Raw genomic sequence first — 26,512 nt, forward strand, 5'->3', positions numbered from 1 at the left:
CAGTGGTTAGCACTGCTGCCTCATAGCTCCAGGGACTGGGTTCAATTTCCGACCTGGGTCACTGTCTGTGCACATTCTCCCTATGTTTGCGTGGGTTTCCTCCGGGTGCTCCGGTTTCCTCCCACAGTCCAAAAACGTGCAGGTTAGGTTGATTGGCCATGCTAAATTAATCCTTAATGTCCCGGGATGTTAGAGGGATCAGCAGGGTAACTAAGCAGGGATAGGGCCTGGGTGGGATTGGTGTCAGTGCAGACTCGATGGGCCGAATGGCCTCCTTCTGCACTGAAGGGATTCTATGATCCTTCCATATGTGCAAATACCTTTGTTTAATCTTTTTTACACGGAAACACTAAATTAAACTCATTTAAATCTATACCTTATTTTTAATATCCAACAATATAAATACAGATCGCTTAAAACTACCTCTGCTTCTGACATCATTCTGACAGGAGGTACCACAGTATACGATGGGAAAAGGGAAGACTAAAAGAGTTAGTTCTGAGAAAACAGCAGTTCTAAAAGATAAAACATTGTGTAAAATATCAGAGGCTTGACAATCTCCCCCTAATCTTTTCTGCTCTAAGAACAACCCCAATTTCTCTAGTCTCTCCACGTAATTGAACTCTTCCTTGGTACTATTCTAGTAAAATCATCTTCAGTTAATAAACTATTTAAATTAACAATACCATCAGTCTGAATATTATACATTCAAATTCAGCAATATGTTTAGGTTTAACTACATATTATGTCTGAGAGTTGAAAATGCTGCAGTTTGTTAGTTAGATCAAATGTATTTACACGGCACGGTAGCACAGTGGTTAGCACTGCTGCTTCACAGCTCCAGGGACCTGGGTTCGATTCCCGGCTTAGGTCACTGTCTGTGTGGAGTTTGCACATTCTCCTCGTGTCTGCGTGGGTTTCCTCCGGGTGCTCCGGTTTCCTCCCACATTCCAAAGATGTGCGGGTTAGGTTGATTGGCCATGCTTAAATTGCCCCTTAGTGTCCTGAGATGTGTAGGTTAGAGGGATTACTGGGTAAAATATGTAGGGATATGGGGGTAGGGCCTGGGTGGGATTGTGGTCGGTGCAGACTCGATGGGTCGAATGGCCTCTTTCTGTACTGTAGGGTTTCTATGATTATCCAGCACTGTTTCATTTTAGAAGGGGTTAAAACTTTCACCAGCATTACAATCCATAACAAAGCAACTATACTGAAGAACTAGGTCTATGTACAGACCAGATGCAAATATCTGCATTTAAATGACAGATCCATCAATATATATTTTGGTGCTATCCAAAATATATACAAACAAAGATCTGAAATATTAAGATAAAAGTAAAATACTGCGGATGTTGGAATCTGAAACAAAAACAGAAAAGGGTGGAAAATCTCAATAGGTCTGACAGCATCTGTGGGGAGAGAATAGAGCCAACGTTTTGAGTCTGAGTGACCCCTTAAATACCCTTCTGTGTTTGTGTCGGAAATATTAAGACTGGCTAAAATTTTATAAAACACAGATTAGGACCAAACTGGTGCACTGTGCTCAATTCATGGCACCATAGAAACTTGTCCATACCTTAACAAGGACACAGAGATGATTTATTAGAGTACTACCAGGCAATGAAAGAGTTCAGCAATGTGGTGAGACTAGAGAAAATTGGGTTGTTTCCTTTAAAGCACAGAAGGTTAAGGGGAGATTTAATAGAGATGTTCAAAATCATAAAGCCATGATGTGGAGATGCCGGAGTCATGAAGGAACAGCGCTCCGAAAGCTCGTGATACCAAATAAACCTGTTGGACTTTAACCTGTTGTTGTGAGACTTCTTACTGTGCCCAAAATCAGAAAGAACTTTAATAGAGTAAATAAGAAAAAAACTGTTTCCTGTGGCAGAAGGGTGGGTAATCAAAAGACACAGATTTAAGGTAATTGGCATTAGAACCATAGAACATTACAGCACAGAAAAAGGCCTTTTGGCCCTTCTTGCCTGTGCCGCACCATTTTTGTGCCTAGTCCCACTGACCTGCACCTGGACTATATCCCTCCACACCCCTCTCATCCATGTATCTGTCCAAGTTTTTCTTAAATGTTAAAAGTAAGCCCGCATTCACCACCTCATCTGGCAGCTCATTCCACACTCCCACCACTCTCTGTGTGAAGAAGCCCCCCCTAATATTCCCTTTAAACTTTTCCCCCCTCACCCTCAACCCATGTCCTCTAGTTATTTTCTCCCCTAGCCTCAATGGAAAAAGCCTGCTTGCATTCACTCTATCCATACCCATCATAATTTTATACACCTCTATCAAATCTCCCCTCATTCTTCTATGCTTCAGGGAATAAAGTCCTAACCTATTCAACCTTTCTCTGTAACTCAGTTTCTCAAGTCCCGGCAACATCCTTGTAAACCTTCTCTGCACTCTTTCAACCTTATTAATATCCTTCCTGTAATTAGGTGACCAAAACTGCACACAATACTCTAAATTCGGCCTCACCAATGTCTTATACAACCTCAGTAAGAAGTTTAACAACACCAGGTTAAAGTCCAACAGGTTTATTTGGTAGCAAAAGCCACACAAGCTTTCGAGGCTCTGAGCCCCTTCTTCAGGTGAGTGGGAATTCTGTTCACAAACAGAACTTATAAAGACACAGACTCAATTTACATGAATAATGGTTGGAATGCGAATACTTACAACTAATCCAGTCTTTAAGAAACAAAACAATGGGAGTGGAGAGAGCATCAAGACAGGCTAAAAAGATGTGTATTGTCTCCAGACAAGACAGCCAGTGAAACTCTGCAGGTCCACGCAACTGTGGGAGTCACAAATAGTGTGACATAAACCCAATATCCCGGTTGAGGCCGTCCCTGTGTGTGCGGAACTTGGCCATCAGTCTCTGCCCAGCGACTCCGCGCTGTCGTGTGTCGCGAAGGCCGCCTTGGAGAACGCTTACCCGAATATCAGAGGCCGAATGCCCGTGACCGCCGAAGTGCTCCCCAACAGGAAGAGAACAGTCCTGCCTGGTGATTGTCGAGCGGTGTTCATTCATCTGTTGTCGCAGCGTCTGCATAGTTTCCCCAATGTACCATGCCTCGGGACATCCTTTCTTGCAGCGTATCAGGTAGACAACGTTGGCCGAGTTGCAAGAGTATGTACCGTGTACCTGGTGGATGGTGTTCTCACGTGAGATGATGGCATCTGTGTCGATGATCCGGCACGTCTTGCAGAGGTTGCTGTGGCAGGGTTGTGTGGTGTCTTGGTCACTGTTCTCCTGAAGGCTGGGTAGTTTGCTGCGGACAATGGTCTGTTTGAGGTTGTGCGGTTGTTTGAAGGCAAGAAGTGGGGGTGTGGGGATGGCCTTGGCGAGATGTTCGTCTTCATCAATGACATGTTGAAGGCTCCGGAGGAGATGCCGTAGCTTCTCCGCTCCGGGGAAGTACTGGACAACGAAGGGTACTCTGTCCACTGTGTCCCGTGTTTGTCTTCTGAGGAGGTCGGTGCGGTTTTTCGCTGTGGCGCGTTGGAACTGTTGATCAATGAGTCTAGCGCCATATCCTGTTCTTATGAGCACTTCGGCGGTGCACTTCGGCGGAGCACTTCGGCGGTCACGGGCATTCGGCCTCTGATATTCGGGTAAGCGTTCTCCAAGGCGGCCTTCGCGACACACGACAGCGCGGAGTCGCTGGGCAGAGACTGATGGCCAAGTTCCGCACACACAGGGACGGCCTCAACCGGGATATTGGGTTTATGTTGCACTATTTGTGACTCCCACAGTTGCGTGGACCTGCAGAGTTTCACTGGCTGTCTTGTCTGGAGACAATACACATCTTTTTAGCCTGTCTTGATGCTCTCTCCACTCCCATTGTTTTGTTTCTTAAAGACTGGATTAGTTGTAAGTATTCGCATTCCAACCATTATTCATGTAAATTGAGTCTGTGTCTTTATAAGTTCTGTTTGTGAACAGAATTCCCACTCACCTGAAGAAGGGGCTTAGAGCCTCGAAAGCTTGTGTGGCTTTTGCTACCAAATAAACCTGTTGGACTTTAACCTGGTGTTGTTAAACTTCTTACTGTGTTTACCCCAGTCCAACGCCGGCATCTCCACATCATTATACAACCTCACCATAACATTCCAACTCCTAACTCAATACTTTGATTTATAAAGGCCAATGTATCAAAAGCACTCTTTACGACCCTATCTACCCGTGACGCCACTTTTAGGGAATTATGTATCTGTATTCCCAGATCCCTCTGTTCTACTGCACTCTTCAGTGTCCTACCATTTACCTTGTATGTTCTACCTTGGTTTGTCCTTCCAAAGTGCAATACCTCACACTTGTCTGCATTAAACTCCATCTGCCATTTTTCAGCCCATTTTTCTAGCTAGTCCAAATCCCTCTGCAAGCTTTGAAAACCTTCCTCACTGTCCAGAGGTGAGATGAGGGAAAAGGAATTATACAGTGAGGTATGATGATCTGGAAATCACTGCCTGAAAGAGTAGTGGAAGTAGATACAATTATAAATTTTAAAAAGGAATTGGACAAGAACTTTTAAGACATTTTTTTCAAAAACAATCTCCTTGATCAAATTTTTGGTCACCTGTCTCCTTATGTGATTTGGTGTCAGTTTTTGTTTGATAAAAATTAAGCCCCATTTCTGTTTTAAATGGATGACCCCTTTATTTTTTTAAAAAACAACAGTGACCCCTAGTTCCAGATTCACTCACAACGAAACATCCCCTCCACATACACCCTGTCAAGACTCCTCTGGATCTTATGGATGGAATTCTCCGATGTCAGATACCCGCCAACACTGCCAGCGAGAACGGAGAATTTGGCGCTCAGCTAAATCTCCATTCATTGCAGCAGGATCGGAGAATCCCAGCCTATGGGCAAGGTCAGAGAATTCCGGCCTATGTGTTTCAGTCAAGTCACCTCTTATCCTTCTAAATTTCAGAGGATACAAGCCTAATCTGTCCAACCTTTCCTCACAAGACAACAGGCCCATTCCATATATTGGTCTAGTAAACTTTCTCTGAACTGCAAGCTGTTTTTAAAAAAAAAATTAAAGATCATGAGATTTGTTACTTGGTAGCTGGACAGTTTCACAGACCACTTTTTACGCAAATTCAAGTCCACTCTTAACAATCCCAAAGGGGTACCTGGATCTCTCCCAAAGAACTCTGGTGGTTTAGAGCTTTTCCTCAAATGTCAAAAGCCAATGACTATCATTTTGGAAATCCTGTCAGCAAAAATGCATCTTGTTTGAAGGCAGCTGAAATTTTGAACATGCTACTTTCTCCATGAACTATGGATTTGTGAAATACCTCCCCGCTACAACTCATTCATCCTCTGGAGAAAATGTTGGGTTTGGGGGCAGGACTTCTGGACTCAAGCACCATTTTGGCTAAGGTGCAGAGTTCTTCCGATGTTGTAAAAGTTCAAGCTTAAGAATCAACTGCACTCAGTTAAACATAAAAAAGTTTTTGATCCAAGGGAGTCCCAAACTTGAAAACAGGGGAGCAAATGACCAGAAGATTATGGTAAATGTCAGGTACAATTTCTAGTTTGAAGCAAGAACATTTTAGGGTTACTATCATAGTACTTTGAATACAAAATATAAAAGACCATATTTATACAGCAGTCTTAAATCTGGAGTTTCACTTCCAAAATTGTACTGTAATCTGTATTCACAGAATCCCTACAGTGCAGAAAGAGACCATTTGGCCCATCAAGTCTGCACCGACAACAATCCCACCCAGGTCCGATCCCCTTAACCCCTGATATTAAGGCACAATTTAGCATGGCCAATGATGTTAACCTGCACATCTTTGAACTGTGTGAGGAAACTGTAGCACCCGGAGAAAACCTATGCAGCCACAGGGAGAATGTGCAAACCCTCACAGAGACAGTGGCCTGAGGCCGGAATTGAACCCGGAACTATGGCACTGTGAGGCAGCAGTGCTAACCACAGTGCCACCATACTGCCCGTGTATTCAGATTACTACAGGCAATCCCTCTCCAATAGCGTCAAAACAGTTGGTACATTAAGACACAATGACAGACAGTAGCAAGAAATAGAGTCTAGAGCACAGTGACAGAGGAGGAATGCAGCAAAAGCAGCAAGCCACAGAGAAGCAGGAAGTGTCGGCTGGGGCGTGGGCTGGAGACAGCCACTTAGTAGAATCAAACAAGATAGTACCTCAGATACACAGAAATTGTCAGATTACAACCCAGTAGTCTACTGAATTCACCTCAACCACAATTTAACTCAATACTTTGATCATGTTTTCATTTATTATTACACTTTATCTTCCGAATTGCCCACAGGAATGCAAGCCAACACCTGCATAATAACAACTTTCTTCCAATCCTTAACTATCTTTCGTAACACCACCCCCAATCTTTTTGATATTCTTTTTCACCGTGTTTCTGTAATAACTTATTCTAGTCGTTGATATACATAAGAATGTGGTCACTGAAAGAGGGGGGGGGGGGGCGGTCGGTTAGCTCGATTAGCTGGACAGCTGTTTAGTGATGCAGAGAGCAACGCCAACAGTGTTGGTTCAATTCCATACCGGATGAGGTTATTCATGAAGGCCTGCCTTGTCAACCCAGCCCCTCGCTTGAGGTGTGGTGAACCACAGGTTAAATCACCACCAGTCGACTCCCACTCACCCCAGGCCTAAGGTCATCTGGGTCTATGGCAACTTTACCTTTTACCGTATCTGATTCAACATTTTGATTCTTATGACATATTACTGTAACACCAGTTGCATGTCTACACATGAGAGGAACCCGGCAACCTGAAAACCGCAAGTTCTGCAGAAATGCAAAAACATCGAGACTTCTGTTTTTTAAAAATAGGGCGTTATATCATTCGCACCGTCCCAGGAGTACAGAATCCTCCAGGGCCAGCATTTTACATGCAGTCTGTTTCAGACAACTTCCACACATTATAATGCCGCCCAGAAAACATGGGAACAACTCTGAGATGGCCGATCAGCTGATTGGGAACAAGTAGCTGAATAAAATGACACTCACCTGTAAAGTCTGGTCTTTGTTCCGCTTTTTGATGAGGAAATTTCTGTATAGGAGTGCTTTGGTTTGCTGCCAAATTGCTGCATCTTTTCTCTGCATACCTCCCATTATTTTAACAATTGAAAAACGGAAGAAAATGCAAAACAAATAAACAAAACCTTTCCTGAACAATTCGAGATTTAATTCCTCGATAAACACGTCCCACTAAATTTAAATTTTGGAACCAAAGTCAACAGCAAAGCTACTCTACAGGAGGTGCTGGTAGAATAACGATTTAAGACAAATCAGCCGGTTTAGCTCCAAAAGCGTCACTCACATCGACGTTAACCTGGAAATTAAATTTGCGTTCTTACACCTAAAAAAAACAGCTAAACCGGAAAGCAAATAACTATATATTCCGCAGATTCTGCAGCCTGAAGCTGATTTTAAAATCCAAATAACAACGTTATTTTTTTAAAAAATCATATATAAATAAATAAATCAGCAAGATTGAGTACAACAAGCCTCAGGAATACATGGAGCGGATGGATTTAAAAAGGAAATAGATTAAATAAATTAATTAAATTCTTGATTGACAGTCTGAGGACGCAGATCGCTTTGAGGTGAGGGTCCCTCACACTCTGGGAGGGGGGATTGAGGTGAGGGTCCCTCACACTCTGGGAGGGGGGATTGAGGTGAGGGTCCCTCACACTCTGGGAGGGGGGATTGAGGTGAGGGTCCCTCACACTCTGGGAGGGGGGATTGAGGTGAGGGTCCCTCACACTCTGGGAGGGGGGATTGAGGTGAGGGTCCCTCACACTCTGGGAGGGGGGATTGAGCTGACGGTCCCTCACACTCTGGGAGGAAGATTGAGGTGAGGGTCCCTCACACTCTGGGAGGGGGATCGAGGTGAGGGTTCCTCACACTCTGGGAGGGGGATCGAGGTGAGGGTCCCTCACACTCTGGGAGAGGGATCAAGATGAGGGTTCCTCACACTCTGGGAGGGGGGATCGAGATGAGGGTCTCTCACACTCTGGGAGGGGGGATTGAAGTGAGGGTCCCTCACACTCTGGGAGGGGGATCGAGGTGAGGGTCCCTCACACTCTGGGAGGGGGGTTCGAGGTGAGGGTCCCTCACACTCTGGGAGGGGGGTTCGAGGTGAGGGTCCCTCACACTCTGACAGCCCGGGGGATGGGGAGGGTGATCGCTGCCCCCTAAAATCCCCCACCCCTTTTCTCAGGAACTGCTGCAAAATAAAACCCGTCCGCTCCCCGCCTGCCGACTGATCCGCGACCTCCGGCTGTATTCGGTTCGAACAGGACGGAGACGCGGAAAGAAGCAGTGACAGCCGCTCGGCCTCAGCTCCCTCCCGCAGCCGGAGCCGCACAAGAGGTGCCGCCTCCTCCGCCGCTGCCGCCCGCAGCCCAGGGCGTCCCCTCGTGGCGCCTGAATCCCTCTGTCAGCCCAGCCCCGACCAATCCACTCTACCACTTCACCCCAACACCCCCTCACTGGACATTTCCTCTATCTCAAGGCATAAAGTTTATTTATTATCACAAGTGGGCTTACGTTAACACCGCAGGGCAGCACGGTGGCACAGTGGTTAGCACTGCCGACTCACAGCACCAGGGACCTGGGTTCAATTCCCAGCTTGGATCACTGACTGTGCGGAGTCTGCACGTTCTCCCCGTGTCTGCGTGGGTTTCCTCCGGGTACTCTGGTTTCCTCCTGCAGTCTGAAAGACGTACTGGTTAGGTGGATTGGCTATGCTGAATTCTCCCTCAGTGTACCCGAACAGTAGCTGGAGTATGGGGACTAGGGGATTTACACAGTAGCTTAATTGCAGTGTTACATAGAAACATGGAGCAGGAGTAAGCCATTCGGCCCTTCGACCCTGCTCTGCCGTTCATTTTGATCATGGCTGATTATCACATTCAATATCCTGATCCCCCGCCTTCCCCCATATCCCTTGATTCATTGAGCTGCTGAGAGCTATCTCTAATTTCTTCTTGAAATCAGACACCATTTTAGCCTCAACTACTTTCTGTGGCAATGAATTCCACACATTCACCATGCTCTGGTTGAAGAAATTTCTCCTTACCTCAGTTCTAAAAGATTTACCTGTTATCCTCAAACTATGACCCCTAGTTCTGGACTCCCCCACCATCGGGAACATTCTTTCTGAATCTATCTTGTCTTACCCAGTGAGAATTTTATGAGATCCCCTCTCACTCTTCTGAACTACAGTGAGTATAATCCTAACCAACTTAATGTAATTAATGTTAATGTTAATTGACTTAATGTAAGCCTACTAATAAATAAACTTAAAACAATGAAGTTACTGTGAAAATCCCCTAGTAGCCACATTCTGGCACCTGTTTGGGTACACTGAGGGAGAATTTAGCATGGACAATGCACTTAACCAGCATGTCTTTAGGATTGCGGGAGGAAACTGGAGCACCCGGAGGAAACCCACACAGACATGGGGAGAACATGCAGACTCTGCACCGACAGTGACCCAAGTCGCAACTGGAACATGGGTCTCTGGTGCTATGAGGCAGCAGTGCTAACCACTGTGCCACTGTTCTGCCTCTGTTGTTGCTGCACACCCCGTGAAAACTAAACAAATTTCACAAATAAAAATGTGATTGTGATGCGAGATTGCAGGCTTAAAACGTGAACATTTTACATTGTAATTTTATTAGCCAGCCATTAATGGTCGAGGGATATTGTACACTTCACTTTGAACTGATAGATTAATTTCAGTCTCATGGTCCTTAGAGCCAAAATAATAACAAATGGTCTCCTTTGGTCTTCTCCTGTCCGGATTCATGTAATTGGCTACATTTCTTCACTGTATGGGAAAATAGTTCAGTACGCTTAGCGATCAGACTTTCAAAATTGACAATACTTTATTCATTTTGAATCATTTTCAAAAAGTACAAATAAAATTGTGTAAATTCTATACTGCATCAGATACAGAAAATAAATACGCTAAGGTTAAAAAATTCAACACTTCATTGTATACTTAATCATTGGAAAGTATTTTTCCTGTGTACTCACAGTGGGTAGGGCTGAAATATGTATTTTCTCTCTAATCATAGATCTGACTGTTCTGTAAGTAGTTGGTCAGAGATGGCTTAACTAGAATTATCTATTATGATATACATTGTGAACTTATCCATCTATTCATGATAATATATGGGTAAGCAACTTTTAGTGCATAGAACAATAGACTGCAGACAAAAAAACTGCATTTAGAATGTGCCTTCTGTTTGGAAATTGACAAGAAATCTAGTGTACAAAACAGACATGAGGTCAGGGAATGGCAAACATTCTTAGTCAGGTGCTCTTAAGTGATCCGACAATAAATACAAATCAAAATCGTTGGAAAACTAAAATCAATGGAACTCAATCTGAAACATAAGGGTGAAAAATGGATAATTATCAATAGTTTTAAAGTTATGCTGGACATTAGTAACATTTCAGACTCCTAAATATGTTATTGCCCCTTTCCTTTTAACCTAGAGATCATTAGGAGGAACCACTGTGGGAACTATTTAGAAAGAATCCATTAAAATGTTAAATGGAAAAAAGGGATTATATTCCTGAAGGTTATATCATATCTGCTGTTTGAATAAGTACAGTTACTGTACTTTCATACATTCAGAAAAAAGTCTTACTAAATTAGCAGCAACTCACTTTTTTGTCTTTTGTAAGATTACTTTTCAGATGAGTTCTCAGGGCTGTGTGTTAATCTCAACCACACAGCTAGGGAAAAGATAGGATGAATAGCATTTTAGTGTGAAAGACTCTTAATACAAGAAATCAGTCTTTGTGCCATTTACTCACCCCACTGCATAACTTTACTGAATTCACAAAACTACTTCATATTCAGACATCTCTTTTTACAATTCAAGAACTGAATAACCAAGCAATTGCCAGTCATTCATAGAGAATTGCAGAAATGGGTTAAAAAGAGCATTTTAAAAAGTACTCTCAATGATTAACCTTTCCTAACCATCAATATATTGTTTTAGAATGTTGCAGCACAGTTGTGAATATTTTGAACGATCAAATTGGTGTTCCCGACCCTCCCCCATTCATGAACTACTTACCCCATTCCTCTGCTCATTCCCCATATCTTCCCCCTTTACAGGCATCTATCTAACTCAAATGCAATTTTAAGCCGAGTGGTTGGTGAAGACTTCTGACTTGTGCCCATAGTGAAACAAAGCTTCCAATGATTACAAAATGCAAGAGACTAGATTTTTCCTGAATTACATGCAATCATTTTTGTATAAAAAGTGAGCTTTTTAATACTCAAATTGAAAATGTTATTTCATGGTGGCAAGTGGAAATAAAAGACTATTTGAACACCAAAAATAAATAACTCATGTCTAAGGACTCCAATTTTGATAGGTTTCCTCTTACTCCATAAAAAAAGTAAAAGTCAAATTAATTAGTCATATAATGTTATCATCATAGAATCCCTACAGTGCAGAAGGAGGCCATTCGGCCCATCGAGTCTACACCGACCACAATCCCACCCAGGCCCTACCCCCACATATTTTACCCGCCAATCCACGCATCTCAGGACTCTAAGGGACAATTTTTAACCTGGCCAATCAACCTAACCCGCACATCTTTGGACTGTGGGAGGAAACCGGAGCACCCGGAGGAAACCCACGCAGACACGAGGAGAATGTGCAAACTCCACACAGACAGTGACCCGAGCCGGGAATCAAACCTGGGACCCTGGAGCTGTGAAGCAGCAGTGCAAACCACTGTGCTACCGTGCCACCCAAATAAAAATTAAAGTTTGTAAAGAACTGTAAATGCCAGAAATCAAAAATAGAAAATACTGGACATACATGGTGGATTGGTTTGTGGAAGAAGTTTTCAATTAAACGGTTATAAACCTATTTATTGCTTCCTTGTAATAGGAATTAGTATATTTGTATTCGACTTTCTGTCCCCTTTTACCCAAAGCTGGAATAAACTTACTTGGAGAATTTCCAATTCTGATGGTGTATACACCTGAAAAGTTGACCCATCATTAGTCTTCACAGATCTCCGTATTCCCAGTATTTTTAGATACATTTGCGTCTAGCTCAGAAATTGCACTGTATCAATTACCCCCGATCCAACAGTGATTCCACAGGAAACCCATCCACCATAAAAGTACAGGTACTTCCACATCAGTAAATATGAATTTCATTGTACAAAAATTTCAAAAGATAACCTTAGAAAAAATGACATTATCCATAACTTGAGTAACAAAATTTACTGACAATGTTCATAATTGTAGCACATTAAATAATTTTTAAGTACTGTATATTAATTGAGGACAAATCGCTAAGGCAAATCCATGAAACAGTTGAAGGAATAATAAACAGAAATAGTTCTTTACCATACAAACTGCTAGAAATTAAATGTCCACAGGCACTCAATTCGTCCCAGAGCATCTGAACATATCCTCTTGAATTGCCAATAATGTTATCTCATGGTAGGGCTTGGATGTTACAAAATATGTAAATATTATGAATTGTAGACAATAAAGGTATTAAATTGTTCCAATATTTGTGTGTCGAAGATTGATTGTCAGAAAATCACTCCAACTCATGCACCATTAACTCAACCACAATGGATTGTTTGGATAGTTCCTTCAGAGTGCTGATAATTTGTCATCAGGAATCAATAAAAAGGAATATTAAAGCTAGTAGGTACTACCCAAGTCATGTCAGAAAAAAAACTCTATTATGAACGATTAAAAATAATTAATGTAATAATCATATTTAATAAAACAGATCTTTAACCTTGAAACAGCCACCCTTTCAATAAGCTAAGTATTCCAACATTATGCATTCCATCTAGTAATACAATATGCCATATTCCATAAGGCCATTAGACCATTAGAAATAGGAACAGGAGTTGGCCATTTGGCCCTCAAGCCTGCTCTGCCATTCAATAGGATAGAACGTAGAACAGTACAGCACAGTACAGGCCCTTCAGCCCTCGATGTTGTGCCGAGCTTTGTCCGAAACCAAGATCAAGCTATCCCACTCCCTATCATTCTGGTAAATAGATCATGGCTGATCTGACATTCCTCACATTCACTTCCCTGCCCTTTCCTCATAGCCTTTGATTCCCTCACTGATCAAAAATCTATCTCAGCCTTAAACATACACAAGGATTCTGTCCCCACAGCACTCTGTGACAAGGTGTTCCAAAGACTCAGAACCCTCTGAGAAAAGAAATTCCTCCACATCTCAATCTTAAATTGGCACCCCTTTATTCTCAGACTATTCCCTTTGGTCCTAGACTCTCCCACGAGGGGAAACATCCTCTCAGCATTCACCCTGTTAAGCCGCTTAAGAATCCTATATGTTCCAATGAGATCACCTCCCATTCTTCTAAATTTCAATGAGTTGACTCTCTTTCCTGTTTAACTTTTCCTCATAAGACAATCCCTCCATACCAGGGATCATCCTAGCGAACCTTCTCCGAAATGCCTCCAATGAAATAATAAGTAAGGGAACCAATATTACACACACTACTCCAGATGTGGTCTCACCAATAACTGTACAGTTGCAGCAAGACATATTCTTGAGAAATCCAAAGCCAGATAGAATTCCCACAGTTCAGGAAGAGGCCATTTGGCTCTTCGGGACAGAACATCTTACCCAGACCCTATCCCCACAAGCACTGTAATTTACCCCACTAATCCCCCTAATCTACACATCTTCGGACACTATGGGACAATTTAGCATAGCCAATCCATCTAACCTGCACATCTTTAGACTGTGGGAGGAAACTGGAACACCCAGAGGAAGCCCACGCAAAGACAGGGAGAACATGCAAACTCCGCACAGTCACCAAATGTGGGAATCAAACCCGGGTCCTTGGTGCTGTGAGGCAGCAGTGCTAACCACTGTGCCACCAGGCTCGAAATAAGGGCCAACATTCTATTAGCCTTCCTGATTATCTTCTGCACCTGTGTGCTAGCTTTTTGTATTTTGTGCGCAAGTACCCCCAAGTCCCTTTGTGCTGCAGCTTTCTGCAGTTTGTCTCCATTTAAATAAAACTGTTCTTTTGTTCTCCTTTCCAAAATAAACAACTTCACATTTTCCCACATTATACTCCATTTGCCAACTTTTTGCCCATTTACTTAACCTATCAATATCTCTGTTTGTATCCTTCTCCCAACCTGTCTTTCTACCTGTTTTTGTGTCTACAGTACATTCGCTTCCTTCCACCAAGTCATTAATATATGTTGTAAACAGTTGCGACCCCAGCATTGATTCCTGTGGAACCCCATTGGTTACAGTTTGTCAACCTGAAAAAGAACATCTTATCCCCACTCACTGTTTCCTGCCCATTAACCAATTTTCTATCCATTCCAATATGCTACCTCCAATACCATGGACTCTTGTCTTATGATTTAACCTTTTGTGAGGTACCTTGTTGAACGCCTTCTGGAAATCCAAATACACCACATCTACTGCTTCTCCTCTCACCACTTTGATTGAGACTCCCTTGAAAAACTCTAATTAGTCAGACATGATTTCCGTTTCATGACGCCATGCTGATTCTGCTTGATTAGATTATGATTTTCCAAATGTGCTGCTATTACTTCCTTAATAATTGATTCCAATATTTTTTCAACAATAGATGTTAGGTTAATTGGCCTATAGTTATCCACTTTGTGCCTCCTTCCCTTTTTGAATAGTGGTGTCACATTGGCAGTTTTCCAACCCTCCGGTACTTTGCCAGTATATTCTAAAAGTTAGCTCACCCAGAGATTTTTCTAGGAGTGTTTACTGCTCTCTTGTACCCATTTGTTCCAAATTCTAACCTAAATTGAGTTACAGTGGGAAACTTTTGCTTTTAATTCTAAAATGACAATCATGGCAAGTATCTTGAGAAACGAAAAAAATGGAATATGTTGGGATAGAAACAGTTTGTACTATAGTCTGCGAACTCAGAGTGAGTAATTCAGCCCCAAAACCTTTCTTCTGTGTGTCCAAAACTGTCAAAGAACAATGTTGTCCAATATGTCAACCATTAGTTATACGTGACAAATTGGAAATCCAAATGCGGCAAACTCCAGTTCTAATCACTAACCAAAATCAATGGATACTGTCGAGGGCATGTGATTTCAATATTTGTACGAACATGGTGTACGCCTAGGTACTTTAACCAACTAATGGACAAAAAGATTAAAATAACAAGGCAAAAAGGTATGCAAGTGTTTTTTGATTGTTCTGAGTGCTCTAACTCCTTGGTTACTAAATGGTAATGGATACTTGTTAAGTAAATATACATCTGCAAAGTACATTTATTGTGTATGTAGAGCATTTTCTACAAAAACTGGGATGTGCGATTAAAATGATCTTACTGTAGCCACATCAGTAGCTAGTCCATAAATACATTGAACAACACTACCACAGAGACTGATTTAACAATAAATTATATAAAATATTCACTATTATACAATATCCAAATCTGCAAATTTGGTACATATAGGAAAAGAGTGGCTTTGGCTCCAGGAATATTTTTCACATTTCTTCATATTAATGATCCAGCTATTAAGAGCAATTGAATTTTGACTACTTGAAATAACAGCCTCAGGAGGCCTAGAATGAAATGTTGAAACAGTTTCTCATGGAATAAGGATGAAGCTTCTACTTATGAGTTGGTGCAACTATGTCCAAAAAGCATGTAATAGTTCATAAGATTTCTTGACATGTCAAATATGGAGAATATAATATTTTTTTAACTAAATGTAAAAGGAATGATGCATTATAATAATATTTTTCTGACAGATTGACTTAACAGTTGCAGAGGTGGGGTGTGGGGTGGTTTTACACTCAATTCCTTGCTTCATTGAGTGAGTTGAATGTCTGCCATGCCACTGATTGCATAGAATGCAGATGTACAGCTCACCATCCTTTTCAAGGGCAATGAGGGATAGGCAATAAATGTTGGCAGAGACAGCAAAGCCCACATCCCTTGAATGAATAAAGGAAAAGTGCAAATATGATACTTTATTTCACTCCACTTGACTGTTCTTCCCATCAGCCTATCACTGTGCAATATTAGTAAGGTCTTGCCTAATTCTGTAACTCAGACTGCCCCACCTCCTAGGAAATCGATGCCTTGTAAGAATGATCATGTAGTTTTAAAATAGAGCTTCAATTTCCTACCCTCTCATGATGGGTTACATCCCATTAGTGTTTAAAACACCTCTGTCCTGAACAGCTTATTTATTGACAGTAAATTTTAGAGAAATTCGTCGAGAAGAGGAACAGTTTTTAATTTGTTTTATTTATATGTGGCTTAAAATCAAATGATTTACTTTAGTAAGGCAAAGGAGCCCTCCAATTGCTGGTAATTGCACTGATATATAATCAAAATGGTAAAACAAATAGAAATCTGAGTACATGGAGCACTTAGAACTTTAAATTCAAATGTCATCTCTCTACGTGGGTCTAGATTGGTTGGGTCTCAAAAACAGAAAACTGTAGATATTGATTATCAGGTTGATATCAGCATATGAACGTTCATTCTATGAATGTAAGAGTTTGCATATTTAAAATATTACAGTGGAATAGTTTTGCTATTCACACTTTAATGCTTGCATCTATTCATTCGGCTTTGAAGTTACTTTGGTTTTACTGCTCTGTGAAAACAAGCAAAATTCAAGTGCAGGGATCCAGGTTGCTCAAGTAGATCAACAACTTAATCCCAGCATAAATGTTATGAGTTTGAGTCTTTTACACCTACTTTCAACCCCTAATTTAATAGGTCAATTGTCCCCACAGGCTGTCGATTGAGGTGGAAAACAGATATATGAAAAGTACATAGTCCAATTCAGGCCACATGACTGTACTTTCCTATGAGACTTTTAGAGAGTAATATGACAGTACCTTGTGTAATTTTATGGTAAGGACCATCCCACCCCTGCCACCTCAACCAATTGATTCTTCACGACAATAATTTACAAGGGGACATTAATGCGTGGGCAATAAAAATTCTAAATTGTAATAAATGCCACTTAAAAGGGATGTCGAATTCCATCCTTCACAGCGTGATGGTTTGAAATGGATTGCTATACCTGGCCAAAAAAAGGTGTCCATCAGATAAATACTCATCTACTGTCAATCAACACTTATTGCATCTGATGCACATGTGACATGTACCTTCCACTGAGCAGAACAACTAATTTATGTAAAAGCAGAATAATATGGATGCTGGAAATCTGAAATAAACACAAAAAGTGCTGGACACACTCAGCAGGTCAGGTAACATCTGTGGAGAGAGAAAAACAGAGTTAATTGCCTTAGTTTTCAACAAGTCAGGATGCCCTTTAAAAGTGGCAGGCGGATCCAGATACCGAGATTTCCAACCCCAGTCATGGATGTCTGGTCTTTAGGAGTGCCTTTAAAGGATGTGGGCTGATTCCTGTCAAAAACCCCACTTTAACAAACTCAAAAGGATGCATATAACAATGAGGCTTGGCTGAGAGTCCAGACAACCATTAGAGTATTAAAACACCTGAGCCCCAGAGAACACATTGTTTGATTGACAGCTCAACCTCTCTGATCTCTGCTGTCAAATCTGGGTCTGGATGATTGACAGTATTATTAGCTTGTATTGAACTGACTTTATTTTCAACATAGGGGAAAATTATGAATTAATTACTTCTTTAAAAATTATTTTTACACATCCTACTGTCCCTATATGGTTCATTAAAGATAAAGATAAAAGATAAAGTTTATTTATTAGTCACAAGTCAGCTTACATTAACACTGCAATGAAGTTACTGTGAAATTCCCCTAGTCGCCACTGTCCCTTGGGTCCCTAGCGCTGTGAAGCAGCAGTGCTAACCACTATGCTACCGTGCCACCCCACTAGTTCTAAAGAGTGTAGAGTGGGTCAATCGGGATGGAAGTGCCACAGCTTCTCATGGCGGGGGGCATGAGAGGCCATAGGAGGTGAGTGGAAAGTCAGAGATTGGCATGGGGACATGAGAGGCTATGCAAGGTGCATGGGAGAGCTTGAGCTTGGCATCAGGGGCATGAATGAACATGGGGGTGGGTGAAATTGCACAGCTTAGCATCAGGACATGAGGCTTCTTAGTGGATGGGTGGGGGCATGAGGTGGCATGTATGTGACCTGGGTAGTTTTTGGAGGGTGAGGGGTTGTGAGGGGTGAGGGCCTTTGTGTTTTTATTTTAATTGGAACAAAGTCCCATTCCATTATGGCGGGTCTTTTAAACAGTCTGCCTTTACACTCGGCAGCTCTGTGGCTGCCTCCAAACTTCTTCCCCAGGTCGGTTGGCCTGATTCCAGCCCATACCAGCCCCTTAGCAATGAAGATCCCGCCTTTGTGGGCACTTGCACGCGACCCATGAATTTTCCCAACCCTACTGCCTGCCTGAAGGATGAAATTCCAGACCAATCTTTGTGGTTGATGAGCTTTCATCAGTAACCTTTCATCACTCACCTGATGAAGGGGCAATGCTCCGAAAGCTCGTGTTATCAAATAAACCTGTTGGACTTTAACCTGATGTTGTGAGACTACTTACTGTATCAACCAGAAAGATTAACTCTGTTTCTCCTGCCATAGGTGCCACCTGACCTGCTGATTCCTAGCATTTTCTGTTATTTTATTCAAGTTATAGAGGTTTACAGGTTTACAGCATGGAAACAGGCCCTTTGGCCCAACTTGTCCATGCCGCCCAGTTTTTAACTACTAAGCTAGTCCCAATCGTTGTGGTCTAAGACACAATAACTTTTTGAATTACTTGCAGTCTGATCTGATCGCTCATTCTCTACCTAAATGAAACAAGGTTTAAGCATCACTTGTGCACTTGTTTAAAAAACATTCACAAAAATCAGAGTCTAGTTTTAAAAAAATGAAACATTTGGTTCAGTTCTGTACATTAAGTCTTAAAATGTCAACAGATTTCTTGACTAAACTGATTATTTCAAGAATAAAGAATACTCTTGTATTTTGATTCCTTTAGGTTGAGGGTGCAGTCTAACATTGCGGAAAATGTTGCACTAATGCTCATGGAGAAATATTTGAGTCCATTAATTGTAGCAATTGGCAGCAAGTTTTTAAAAATCTATTTAAAGGATAAATATTGCAAAGCTTGGGATTCCTTTACTTATTTTGAATACAAACAAAATGCAGAACAGTCCCTTTCCTTAAAATACATATATAACAAAAGCATGTCAGTCCACTGATTTACATAGTTAAAAGGTGCATTAACAGAAAATGTGATCTCATATTTGCGACACCACCTATGGTTTTGCCTTGTTTTCTCTTCCACTTTGTAGATAGTTCATCTTATCCAACCAGTGAAGGCTTCACTTATTCCGCTTTCCTCCGGATGAAACCACAAATGTCCTATGGGTTTTCAATACAGGCAATGTAAAAAGTTTTGTCTGTCACTGAATTAGTGTTTCCTAGCTCTGACATCATTCTTTCCATTTGTCACTGTGTAATTAAAATGTGGCTGAGGGTTACGGTTCAGAGGCTTCTTGAAGTTTCCAGGCTGATTGAGCATAGAAGTTGAGCTAGCCACATCTGACGCCGCAATTGTAGGACCTATTTTTCAAAAAAATGCTCTGTAAGTACTTATTTCAATTGCAGATCATTTTAAAACTATTCTTACAGTCCCCTTCCTCTCTTCAACAAACACCCTCCCGACATCAGGAAGAGAACAAACATCAAACTACAGAAGTTTATTGACTATCAGCTTGCTCAGTTGATAGCACTCCTGTTTCTGAGTTAGGGAAAACTGGACTCATACCCAACTTCAGGACTTGAAAATTTAATTCAGGCTGACAGTTTATTGATTTGATTTGATTTATTATTGTCACATGTATTAGAATACAGTGGAAACTATTGTTTCTTGCGTGCTATACAGACCGTTCATAGAAAAGGAAAGGAGAGTGTAGAATGTAGTGTTACAGTCATAGCCAGGGGTGTAGAGAAAGATCAACTTAATTCAAGGTAGGTCCATTCAAAAGTCTGACAGCAGCAGGGAAGAAGCTGTTCTTGAGTCGGTTGGTACGTGACCTCAGACTCTTGTATCTTTTTCCCCGACGGAAGAGAGAATGTTCGGGGTGTGTGGGGTCCTTAATTATGCTGGCTGCTTTGCCAAGGCAGCGGGAAATGTAGACAGAGTCAATGGATGGGAGGCTGGTATGCGTGATGGATTGGGCTACATTCACAACGTTTTGTAGTTTTTTGCAGTCTTGAGCAGAGCAGGAGGGAGTGTTGTAGTTTTAGAGGTGACACCTTTCGATGAGAAGTTAACTAAAACCTCTTTCTTGTCTGTTCAGATCCTATTGCAACATTTGAAGAAAAGCAAGAAATTCATTGGCAAACCTGATCAAGCAACACCATCCACCAAAAAGATTAACTGGTTACTCATGTCATTGCTGGTTGTGGGACTTGGTGGTGCGTGCACTAGCTGCTGTGTTTTTCTATATAACAATGAGTGCAATTTAAAAAGTAATTAATTAGCTGAGAAGAGCTTTGAGACATTCTGAGAACGTGAAAGGCTCTTTCTTAAGGCAATTTGTTTTTACTGGCAGTTCAGCTCTGATTGAATGTCCAATGACCACTATGATTGCAAGTAGAGAAAGATGCACATCTATGTTTCTTAGCTCCAGGCAGAATGTCATGCTTTTATTTATCTTTAGATGTTCTGCTGACAATCGAAAATAACTTGCTTAAGCTTTATTTTTTGTTGAGGCAGCTTCAAGGCTTGTATTAGTAATTATTCAAATGGGACAGCAGTGCTCTATTGTCTGTACTGATGGATTACCTCAGATAAGTGTGTTGTGGTTAGATAATCACATATGAATTTTTAGTAGTTGAAGGTTCTTAAGATCCACAAGATTATCCTTTAGAGTCCAACCTCACTGATCTTTTTGTCATATCCATCCTTTGATCCTCTCTCAGAAGCAGGTCATTTATCTCCAGAACTCATTTATATTGTTCACTTCAACAACCTCATTTCACCCTATTCCCACTTGGATGAGAAAGTTTCATTTAATTTCCTTTCTTGATCCCATCTTCTTAATTGTTCATTTGTATTCCCTGATGTTTTGAGTGCTTCAATGTGATGAACAATTTCCTGAGATCTATTTGGTTGGTTACTTTTCTAATCTAAAACCTTAAATTAAATCACTTTGTAATTACCTCTCTTCCAAACAAGACAATTAGGACTTCCTTAATGTTTCTTCATAAATTAAATTTAAATATTCACTATCACCTTTTAGCTTCTTAAATCTTTCAGCTTCACCCAGAACTATTCCAACATAATTGTTCTGCCCAAGCACCTATTTTATCTAATTATTTCTGTAGCTACTCCTCAGATTTCAAACTTCAGTTTAGCATTGTCTGCAATTTGCCTAGTTTGCACCGAGTTTCAGAGTGAAGTCAGCAATATAAATTGGAGGTAAACTGACAGGCTCTTTCTGTGCTGTAAAACTTGATAACTAACTCGGGGAGGCATTTCAATCTTAAGACACCCAGTCACTCTAGGACCTGTTCTTACTCCTCTGGCCTGGGCCAAATGTTATTCCATGAAAATCCACCTCCTGTCACTCCCAAACTAGGATCTCATGTTACTCCATGAACAGCTACCTGCTGTTGTTTCCTGAACTAGGAGCTAGTGTTATTATCCGAACAACTACTTGCTGTTATTTCCTTAACTAGCAGTCAGTGTTATTAGCCTAACAACTACCTGCTGTTACTCCCCTTTGTCTCTGAACTAGAACTCACTGCTGTCCTGACCAGGACCTGCTGTTTTTTCATTCTCTAGCCAGTTCCTTTTCCATTATCACAGTATTGCTTACAAAACACCTCGATAGTTGATAACCAAATAAAACTTCCAAGCGAGAACCTATGTGATTTCCAAACATTTACAGTATTGTACATTCAGCATGAGGTGTGTGGGCTCATTTCCGCTTGCCTAAACTAAAAAATAGGACTGATTTTTAAAAATAATGCGGTGCAAATATTTCCATGCAAGAGGAAATATATTGTATTTCTATTGATCACTCAGTTAGTAATCCCACAAAGCTTTATAGTCTCACCTCTGACTTTCTTCTGTACAGCCAGCCCTCTCCCATTGGCATTTCTCTGATAGATGGTGCTGGGTGGTGTACTGACTACCTCCAACATCTGTAGGTCGGTCTCACCTACACAAAGCAATACAGACAGACAACTTATTTTAGCTGTACACAAATGTGAAATGACATTGAGCAAAACGTATTTATGGCACTGGAAGAACTACCAAAATATATTTTTGGCCTAAGTCAACTTTTTTCGTCATTTCCATAAAACAACATATTGCAGAAGATAATATTTTGTATGAAAATGTTTGCTGAATTTTTCTCTCCCAAAGCTGATTGAATCCAAATTGAAGGTTTTGGGGGTTGCAATTTTAAACACAGCTGCCGATCGTCACCATTTTCCCCAGGGTGAGAAACATGGCAGATCACAACTTGGCACTCATGTAAAGTGATGCAAGGTTGCCACTTAATTGCCTGCTACAAAGCCAATTTTCCCTTACGTTGATATTTTTGTGGAGGTGTGTGGGTTCCCAAAGGCTGTGGAAACCACGCCAGATAAGTCAAACACATGAACATTGAGGGAGGCTTGCTGTGGAGTTGAGAACTTTTTGACAGGTAAGTTTAAAAGCTATTGCCAACTTTAAAAGGCATCATGTAATTATGAATTATAATTTAAGTATGTTTTCAATGCAGTGATTGATCACAGGGCTTTATCATTAAATGGTATGTGATCATTAAATTGACCATCATTGTGAAATGTTCACATGCATTGCAGTAGTTTAGCTAGTGAATAAAATCCTCTTCTGCATAACAGCATTGAAAATTTGATTGAAATGGGTAGGTTGGACACTGTTGTTTAAGTTGTACAATGACTTAAAGTCCACAGATCTTTTCAGACTTTGAAAAAAACTGAACAGTTGTTAGACCTCTCAGATTGAAACTCCATTGAGTCATTGAAGAAAATTAGCAGATGGTTGGACGTTTGGTAAGGGAACTGCAAAGAATCCATGGTATTGAATTCTGTGGGATTTGTTTACTCAGCTGTGCAATGTAATCATATTATGAATGCATGGCTGAGCTCCAAGCCTCATTTAGCTGAGCGGGAGTTGTTAAATTGCGAGGGGATGGTGTACTTCATAAGTGGTGATTAAATAATGTATAGGAAGTAGTGAATGGACAAGGAAAAGTAATGTGTACCTAAAGGTTTGATTTAATTGTGTCGAACTGTTAGGAAGAATTCAGTTGTAGGGATGTAAGTGATTGTTAACGGAGTAGTTACTATTTAGGATAAAGTCAGTAGGGATAGGTGTGTTCAATAGTTGAGAAGATCATAATTGAATCGTGTGGAAGAGAGCACTTGAGGGGAAGTGAAAAGTTTGTACAGACATTAATGGACATTGGGAAACATCTCATACTTGGCAAAATGGAAGCCAAGTCTTAATGTAAACAAGGTGGAATATCTTGATGCCTTAATTTTATACAACTACTCATGTAGGTCCCATTGTCTTTAGTTGCCAAGAACTATTCTAGGAAAATTATGAAGAAAACTAAGCGGAAGAGGCATGTAGCATTGGATTTCTTGTGAGATTTTTTTTAGATGTTCTTTGAGGATAGGAATGTGGAATCTAGGCAGGCTGGAGTGGGGCGAGCATAAGACTGGATATGAAAAGATGCAGTATTGAGCTGCAAAGAATCACTGAATTTAAATAACTTCAGATTTGCAATTCTCAATTAGAAACCCGGTTGAGGGGAGTAACAACATACGTCAGATAGCAGAAGTATTTACTATAGCTATGATTGTATGAACTCATTCTGTGATTAGTGTTGAGGTAAAAGGGACATTGAAGTTTAGTTAATCATCACAAAATCTCAGATTTTTGCAGAAAATGTTGGGAAACCTAGATAAACGTTTACATATAGTCATTAAATTGCAGGTATGCCTGTAACATTACAACTAATATTTAAAAAATAAAATGGTACTTTCAAGATAGGTAGTCTTGTAGGGATTCAGCACAGCACAAAGATTCAGAGTGAATAACAAATAGGTGTTCTGAATTGATTTTGGCCAGGATATTTATGAATTGAGAACTTAAGATCAATAATGCTTTACAAATTTGTGATCGATTCCAAGTTGTTCATTAATTTTTGTCAGATAAGTAAGTGACACAAAACAAAAATCAGAACCTCGCTGTCAATAAAGGAAAATAGGAAAACTGCAATAGGGTTAAAACTTCATGAGTGTGAGCAACACATGAGGAACAAGATGTGGGTTACAGGATTATGTTTAAAAACACTAGAGTTTAGAAGAGTGAGAGGGGATCTCATAGAAATTTATACAATTCTAACAGGGTTAGACAGGGTAGATTCAGAAAGAATGTTCCTGATGGTGGGGGAGCCCAGAACCAGGGGTCACAGTTGAGGGTAAGGGGTAAACCTTTTAGAACTGAGGTGAGTAGAAATTTCTTCACCCAGAGGATGGTAAATGTGTGGAATTCGCTACCATAGTAAGTAGTTTGGGCCAAAATGTTGTCTGATTTAAAGAAAAAAATAGATATAGCTCTTGGGGCTAAAGGGAGCAAGGGATATGGGGAGAAGGGGGGGGGGGATCAGGATATTGAATGAATGGTGGCTCAAAGGGCTGAACGGCCGACTCCTGCTTCTTGTTTCTACGTTTCTAAACATCTGGAAATATAACAATGAATTGCAAAACAGGAAGTACACAAGCACAGAAAATCTTTTACGTAGTTTCATCAAATAATTTTTGATTTTGCTTTAGAGGTTTTTAATATTGGGGAGTCTGTTGATATTGAACGCCTTTGGCACAGTGGTTAGCACTGCTGCCTCACAGCGTCAGGGACCCGGGTTCGATTCCTGGCTTGGATCACTGTCTGTGTGGACTTTGCATATTCTCCCCTTGCCTGCGTGCGTTTCCTCAGTCCAAAGATGTGTGGGTTAGGTGGATTGGCCATGCCACGTTGCCCCTTAGTTTCAGGGGAATTAGCTAGGGTAAACGCATGGGATTATGGAAATAGCGCCTGGGTGGGATTTTGGTCGGTGCAGACTCAATGGGCCGAATGGCCTCCTTCTGCACTGTAGGGATTCTATGTAGTTGCAACTACATATTTGAGCCAACTTTTACATAAAATTTACAACTCAGAAGGATTCCATTTGACCTTATTGGTCTAGATTAGGTTTTATGCTCCACGTGAGTCTCCTCCCACTTACTTTGTCAAATCTGGTAATACATACAGTAAACATAAAACCTCTTTTATTGTTATTCTACGCAATCTAAGAAAAAAATCATGCAGGTACACTTCAAAAAAATGAGGGGGTTGATATAAAATGAAGTCATGTCAAAACCTGAATTGTGGAGTCACGAGCAACACACCCGCCCTCTTCAAGTCAGTTCAGTATTTTTTGAGTTCCCTTTTCTAATTTGAATGAAGCAACTTTGAGAATATGTTTGAATATATTGTATGCAATGAAACAGTATGTATGAACTGCCATGTCAAGGCTGCGGTCTCCTCTACATTGGGGAGACCAAACGCAGACCAGGTAACTACTTTGCAGAACACCTTCGCTCAGTCTGCAATCGTGAACCCAATCTGCCTGTTGCTTGCCATTTTAACTCAACACCTCGCTGTCATGACTACATGGCCATCCTTCACCTGCTGCAATGCTCCGGCGAAGCCCAACACAAGCTGGAGGAGCAGCATCTCATCTTCCAGTTGGGCATGTTGCAGCCCTCAGGACTCAACACTGATCTCAGCAGCTTTAGAATTTGACCTTTGCCCTCCATTTTAACCCCCTTTTTCAAATATCCCATACATGTATTGCCTCAACACAACCCCCCCAATGCCCCACTGCCTCCCACACCAGAACATCTGTCGTTTGCTCTTAAAGCTGCTACTTTTTGTTGCAATCTCTCTCAGCTACACTTTAATATCTAACACATTCTCCCTCCCTTCAGTTCTGACGAAGAACCAAAAGGACTCAAAATGCTAACTCTGCTTTCTCTCCTTACAGATGCTGCCAGAGTTTTTCCACCATTCCCTGTTCTTGATTCCGATTCCAGTGTCTGCAGTATTTTGCTCATTTCTTGGCTGATTTTGTTTCTATCCTAACACTGATTGTCCCACTCACCTGCATAATGGCTGATTGGGAATTTTACTTTCCCAGGTGCATGCGTTGGTTTTCCATGTGTCCGTAACTGAGATTGGCCATTCACGTTAAATCTATTGTCCGAAATACTCTCCAATGGTTGGAATCGGGATGAAACATTCTTAGGAAGGGGTAACTGGGAACACAATAAGAAAATACAAATTTTTAAAATGGAAAACAATGAAAAATTGCATTAAAGCAAGATATGAAATATATAAAAAGACAATGGTAGGAC

General features: G+C 41.1%; 2 protein-coding genes across 6 annotated transcripts in view; both read right to left on the bottom strand.

The window, feature by feature from the left end:
• The window catches only part of abca5 (ATP-binding cassette, sub-family A (ABC1), member 5), a 113,690-nt gene extending 105,281 nt beyond the window's left edge, over window positions 1-8,409 (bottom strand). For 4 of the 5 annotated variants that reach the window (XM_078225549.1, XM_078225550.1, XM_078225553.1 and 1 more), the window contains exon 1: window positions 7,037-8,409. In XM_078225549.1, coding sequence (XP_078081675.1) covers window positions 7,037-7,141 — 105 coding nt within the window. In that variant the 5' untranslated portion in view covers window positions 7,142-8,409. The remainder of the gene's footprint in view (window positions 1-7,036) is intronic. The other variant, XM_078225551.1, reaches the window with a different exon arrangement.
• Window positions 8,410-19,170: 10,761 nt separating this feature from the next.
• The window catches only part of kif19 (kinesin family member 19), a 206,476-nt gene continuing 199,134 nt past the window's right edge, over window positions 19,171-26,512 (bottom strand). The window contains exons 19-21 of the mRNA XM_078225994.1: window positions 26,260-26,413; window positions 22,138-22,242; window positions 19,171-19,633 (exon numbers count right to left, since the gene is read on the bottom strand). Coding sequence (XP_078082120.1) covers window positions 19,482-19,633; window positions 22,138-22,242; window positions 26,260-26,413 — 411 coding nt within the window. The 3' untranslated portion in view covers window positions 19,171-19,481. The remainder of the gene's footprint in view (window positions 19,634-22,137; window positions 22,243-26,259; window positions 26,414-26,512) is intronic.

Source organism: Mustelus asterias, chromosome 12 (genome assembly GCF_964213995.1).
Source record: "Mustelus asterias chromosome 12, sMusAst1.hap1.1, whole genome shotgun sequence".
Lineage (NCBI taxonomy): Eukaryota > Metazoa > Chordata > Chondrichthyes > Carcharhiniformes > Triakidae > Mustelus > Mustelus asterias.